This window comes from Schistocerca nitens, chromosome 5 (genome assembly GCF_023898315.1).
Source record: "Schistocerca nitens isolate TAMUIC-IGC-003100 chromosome 5, iqSchNite1.1, whole genome shotgun sequence".
In the NCBI taxonomy this organism is placed as follows: Eukaryota; Metazoa; Arthropoda; class Insecta; order Orthoptera; family Acrididae; genus Schistocerca; species Schistocerca nitens.
Window position 1 is genome coordinate 863,455,226 of NC_064618.1, and position 6,000 is coordinate 863,461,225.

At 43.5% G+C, this 6,000-nt stretch overlaps 1 protein-coding gene across 1 annotated transcript in view; it reads left to right on the top strand.

Moving 5' to 3' along the window:
• Nucleotides 1-3,416, top strand: part of LOC126259691 (loricrin-like) — a 130,781-nt gene extending 127,365 nt beyond the window's left edge. The window contains exon 4 of the mRNA XM_049956651.1: nt 1,039-3,416. Within this exon, the coding sequence (XP_049812608.1) occupies nt 1,039-1,874 (836 nt within the window). The 3' untranslated portion in view covers nt 1,875-3,416. The remainder of the gene's footprint in view (nt 1-1,038) is intronic.
• Nucleotides 3,417-6,000: the final 2,584 nt, after the last annotated feature.

The following is a 6,000-nucleotide window of genomic DNA, read 5'->3' on the forward strand; positions in this document are numbered from 1 at the left end:
ACAATGATTGCTCTTCACGAATATTAGTGACATATCTGGTAAATACTTGTTATGCTCAACGTTTGAAAAAATGTATTTGTGGCATTCGTATCGTTTGGTAAACAGTGTATCCTACAGAATTATTGAGCAGATCGAAATTAGAAAATGAAAAAGAAAACAACGGACAAGTTCGAGTACGATTCTCACTTAATTAAATAATAATAATAATAATAATAGTAACAAAAACAAAAATAAGGCTAATAGTAATGCCCTGGCACAAGTCTTTCTACTGGACGCCACTCTGGCGACCTACATATGTCCCTGACCTACTCCATTTACCAACCGGGGAAGGAGACCTACAATTTATCGTGCAATACAAACCACGAGTTGTTACTGGTGACTCCTCATATCGTTGAGAAGTGAAGACTAGGTTAAAACGAAGAAAGAAAAATTCGTGTGTCGACATCTCGGTTTAAAAGCACGCGTTTTTCCACCAGACCACTACCCTTCACAGGTATATATGTATTTGCAATTTATTTACAGGTTTTGATAAGAGAGTTAGCGAGTTTCTAAATATGAGACTTATATGGCCGTACCTTATGATTGCATGAACTTACAAGCTTAACTTATTCACACCGCCAAGGGACCGTAGACATTACTATTTGACATAAATTTCAGCTTCATACTCTTACCCGTTCCACAGACAGACGAGCAAAAACGCGATCCTATTACGTTTCTGTTTTTCCGATTGAGATACGAAACCATCCAGTGCACTAACTGGATAGCAAGGCTACTTGTAATGAGTGAACGTTTTTGTCGTACATGACAGTATTCCCGAATTGCCTGTATCTGATGTCCATTTTCTACAGAAAATGTACACAGGGCGAAATTCTGTTACATATTTATACTGCTAGTTTGGAGGGAATCCCGCTGTGGTATCCAGTTGCGTGAATTTGCGTCCAAAGTGTGTAATGGGTGTACTTTGCTGGTTGACTAATAAAGAGACAATAGTGCTTCCACTTTAGGTGAATGTCGTGCTTGCCTTGCCTTGCCTTGCAGCGGACAACTGCCTGGACGGCAGAGGTGGCGGTGGGCACAGCCACGGTCCATGGCGCCCTGGTGGCGGCGGCACCAGCAGCTGGGGCCACGGCTGGGGGCCGGCTGGAGGCGGCACCTGGTCTGGCGGGGGCGGCGCTGGGAGTGGCAGCTATCCTGGTGGGGGCGGGCGCCCCCGTGCCGGGAGCGGAGGCTTCTCCGGTGGGACGCGGCCCGGCGCTGGCGGTGGGAGCTTTCCCCATGCCGGCCACGCCGGCTTCCATCCTGGGGGCGGCGGGGGCTGGTACAACCAGAGGCCCAGCTTCCACCCCAGCAGTAGCGGCGGCAGCTATCCCAGCGGAGGCGGAGGCTCGTACCCTAGCGGTGGCGGCGGAGGCTACCCCAGTGGAGGCGGTCACTACCCAGCTCCAGGTGGAACCCACCACGGCGGGGCAGGTGCGCGACCTCACGGTGGTCGCTACCCCACAGGGCCCGTTTATCCTAGTGGTGGTGGTGGTTATCCCGGGTACCCTGGATATCCGAGTGGGGGTGGAAGCTACCCTAGTGGAGCGGGTCACGGCGGGTATCCTAGTGGTGGTGGTGGTGGTGGTGGCGGTGGTGGCTACCCTAGCGGGGGTGCTGGCTACCCCAGCGCAGGCGGTGGCAGTGGAGGCTACCCCAGTGGCAGTGGGGGCTACCCCAGTGCTGGGGGCGGCTACTACCCAAGTGCTGGGGGCTGCAGTGGGCGGTGCCACCCCACTCACCCCACTGCAGGAACGGGAGGCAGCAGCGGACCACACCTCGGAGGGGGAACCGTCGGGTTTTATGGAAGGCGGAAGAAGAGCCACTGGTCTAAGTAAATGCACGACCTGCCTCTCTCATACTCAGTTCCCAATGTACTTTTATCTGGACTCCATTTCTGCAGCTATTCTAAAAAGGGGCAAGGCATCGCCATTACCTGCCAAGTTCGGTGAGAATTAATCGTATTTTAGCATAAGATCTAGCATAGTTAGACCCATAAAGACTGTAATTTATTTAGGCTTTTTGTTAAACATTGTTATTTGTAGTACGCACTCCACTGATGCATATCGAATATAACATCGACATTTCTCGTTTCTTCACAGTTCGTTAGCTGACGGCAAGTGATACAACGAACCCTATTTGTAAGTTTTCTTACATCACAAATACCTAATATAATGTTGATATACCTCAGCTGTCACCGTCAGGTTTCGGTCTACTGTTGAAGGCAAAGTTTAATTCCTAATTTACTTACGCGTTTTTAATTTATCCATGTTTAGATGTAAGACCGTTGGGGTACTCGACCTGAAAAATGAAATGGATGTTAAACCACACACCATACAAAAGCACTGAGTTGACGCCTTTCAAAATAACGTATCCTCCATCATTTGGAAACATCTACACACAAGAATCTTTGTTGCACGGAACACACAAACTCTCATCCACGATAAGTCTTAGCACGGATGCACATTTCTAAATGCTGGATACACATTTCTAAATCATTCCATGTAATGAGGTCTTGTTTACAGATGTTTCCGATGGTGAAGGCTCGTTCCTTCGAAACACGTTAAATTACTGCTTCTACATCACGTGTGGGCCCTACATTTTTCAAGGCACTTACGTCTGAAGTGTAAGGTTTTGCGAGTAACGTTCTAATATTCTTATCTTGATAAGAAATTGTTACAGCAAAATGAAAATCTTATATTTACAACCACGTTTTTCTGAGAGTGTTCAAATATAACAGAGACTGCTATGTTACCATACGTTTCCGGTAGCGGTCTACATATAATGACGCAAGATGTCAACGACTTCGTAATTTTTGCGTGGAATTCATTCGTTGTGTTTCTTCTGCCTTTACTGTATTTTTCGTATACATATACCCTAAAGAGGTGAGTTACAAAATCGAGTTGCTCGAAGATAATTCCTCATTTTTGAAGTTTACAATAATCTGTGTGTGTTTTCATTGATAAACGTCTAAATTTCCTAACGTGCAATGACAGAAGCTACTACGAACGTGATCGTTCTTTATTATTGAACGCCAATTGTAGCAACGACAGTGATAATTTTATGTGATCTCTTTTGAAAGTATTTATTTTAAAGACAAGATTTTCGTCACACCCAGTATGTCTATGGACGCTGCGAGGCGGAAACATGAAAGAGCTTCAAACATAGTGTGAGAACTTTCTTTGAATTACGACGTCTCTTACGTAAGACAGGCCTGGAGTGACTCACATTGTCCACTGTTTGCGTAATGGCGACTCCAGGTGCCTGTATAAAAGCAAGCCATGAGAGGGCAAGTCTAACTTGAAACCCGTAGATGTATTAAAACAGTCCGTGCAATATTTCTAATGTAATACTTACTTTTCTGCTTACTGAACAATGTATCTTTTATTGGAAAATAAAACTGTTTTAGTCATTACCATCAGCACAGTCTTCAGTCAATTCCATATTTTATTGTAAAACAAAATTGTTTCCTTCATTTTCACCCGCACAACACCTATAATTACACTGACAGGTATGTAAAGCATTGTGCAATTATACACCACTGCAATTTGAAACGTCTGGTGTTATGTTTTCAGAACATACGCTTTCTCTAAGGTAATTAACTCATTTCTTGTTATTTGCCTCAAGCATTTGGTACGTGAACATTTATTAAGAAATGGGTAAAAACAATTATTGTTAAGACTTACTTTTATAATATATGGTTCTTCAATAAGGCACCTTGGATTCTTATACACCACAATCCGTATAAGACAAAAACTGCCTTACGTAGCTACACGCACACTGCTAACCATTGCCATCGCCAGATGGCGACGTACGAGGTCGCCTACATATGGGGTGCGTGTATTAAAATCCTATCTCTGGCGACGGCGAATTTCTGACGAACTTAACAGTCCGGTTTCACTACCAGTGCGGGTTATTGAGTGATTCATGTGACATGCTCTCACCATCTGAGCTACCCGAAAATGTACCTCACTACAATGCCACTCTACAAGTTTGATGGCTGCATGGATTCTCTTCTGATAACCTTGCCGTTTTAGTCTGTTATGAAAGATCATCCTCGATACACTACGCTACAAAGTGAAAGGTCTGTTCTGAAACCAATCCCCAGAATGTGGCATGTTCTTCTTATCTTCGCTCTCCAACGACGGCATCAACTCATCCCCTTCACCCACTCCCGCCCTTTTCTCGCCCTATAAGTCTCAAACGTATACTATATAAATAAAGGTATATAATATTATTGCGAATGTGAAACAGTCTAACTGTGAAGCATTAATTGTGCCTCTGTCCACACGGTTCACGTATTCTGCGCCTGTAAAGTGAGGTCTTCTGAAGAGGAGGAAAGTGTCAAACAAAGTCGGAAATCCAGTACGCAGATATGACGTTAGATCAATTTTCTACTTCTGAAAAGAGATCACAATGTTGTGGAATTCATGGAGCGATGAGAGGGCAACAATAGGGATGTATAACAAACGCCTAAGCAAGCCTTAAATATTCCGATTTTAATGTTTTAGTTACTTTACTTTGTCCAAACTATTCCTATCGGTGAGTAGATATGTAGAACTACAGCGCAGTTTAAATTCACGTCAAAGTACACATTTCAGATGCTCAGAATTTACCGTAGCACTCAGCCTTACGACAAGTTGGATGAGTCTGCTAAGGAAACTATAGTATACTTTGCATGAAGACAGATCTTAGAAACCACTGCAGGAACAAGATACAGCAGATATATTTGTAAAGCTAAGCACAGATCTCGTCGAACATTTGGATAGATTCGCTGTCCTACACGTTGCTGTGCACTCAACCCCTTACAAATTCTAACCACATTGTCCATCTGGAAAAAATTTGGCAACATCCCAGATAATCACAGAATTCCTCAATGAGAGCGATTATCTACGACAAGTGCGATTGTAAAATTTTCACGTATCGCACTCCAGATTCCTGTTCAGTTACACATGTACTTTATCTTCCTCAAGTTCTACCAAATCCCAGAATATTTGATAACAAACATCCGTCTCTTGTATGCAACAGTCCTTGAGTTACGTGACGTCGCAGTTCGCGTAATCAAACGATAACACATGATTCGACACAAAATGGTTCTTGTCCGTTGAGCTTTAATTCATGTCCTTAACTATTATCAGTCCCTTTGAAAATACGTTAGAATATTTATTCACTAGGTGAACAAGGTTTTCTGTCATACTTAAAGGCTAATGTACAGTTCTACAAAATTTCGCTTGCAGTTGGTAGCTTTTATTAAAGCTTCTTTGGCCTTCCTCCGAAGTAAATGTAGAGAAATCCTATATCAGCGTTCACTCAATTTCATCTTAATTTACAACACTAGTGCTTAGAAGTTAATGTGCAATATTGTCACTCCTTTTCCCACCCTGTTTCTGTCATTTTTCTTTCAATCACACGTTATTTTCAACTTGCGGTCCGCAAATCAATCTTCTCTGTGTTCACACTAAATCAGTCAACGCCGAGTACGAAATTATCACAAGGATGTGTCACGAGATGGATGCTTCGTTCAAATACGGACTGGTGCAACGCAACCTCATATTCTTTGTTTGTCTAATTTTGTTACCAACAGCATTTCCAAGTTTTACTATACACATGAGGATAGTTGCCAATCTTGCTGTTTCCGCAGGCTATTGACAAAATTCCGAGAAATTAGTTTGCGCCTTGCTGCACCAAAATCAGTTCGTCGGTTTTCAATCCCATCACTTGAGTACGCACTATAGAACGATAGCACGTCTAGAATTATCGTCGGTGCTCGACGTATGGGTGAGACGCGGGTCTCCGTCACTTATCGAGATGCTGCCGTATCTTTCAAATTCTTCCACTTCCTCCGTGGGGCATTGAGTGTGCTCCCTGCCGCCGTTGGATAAGCAGCTGCAGCAGCAAGTCGTATACTCTTAGCTCACTTATGTGTTTCGTAGTTTAATTCTTAATTTCTTTGCGTGTTTTTGG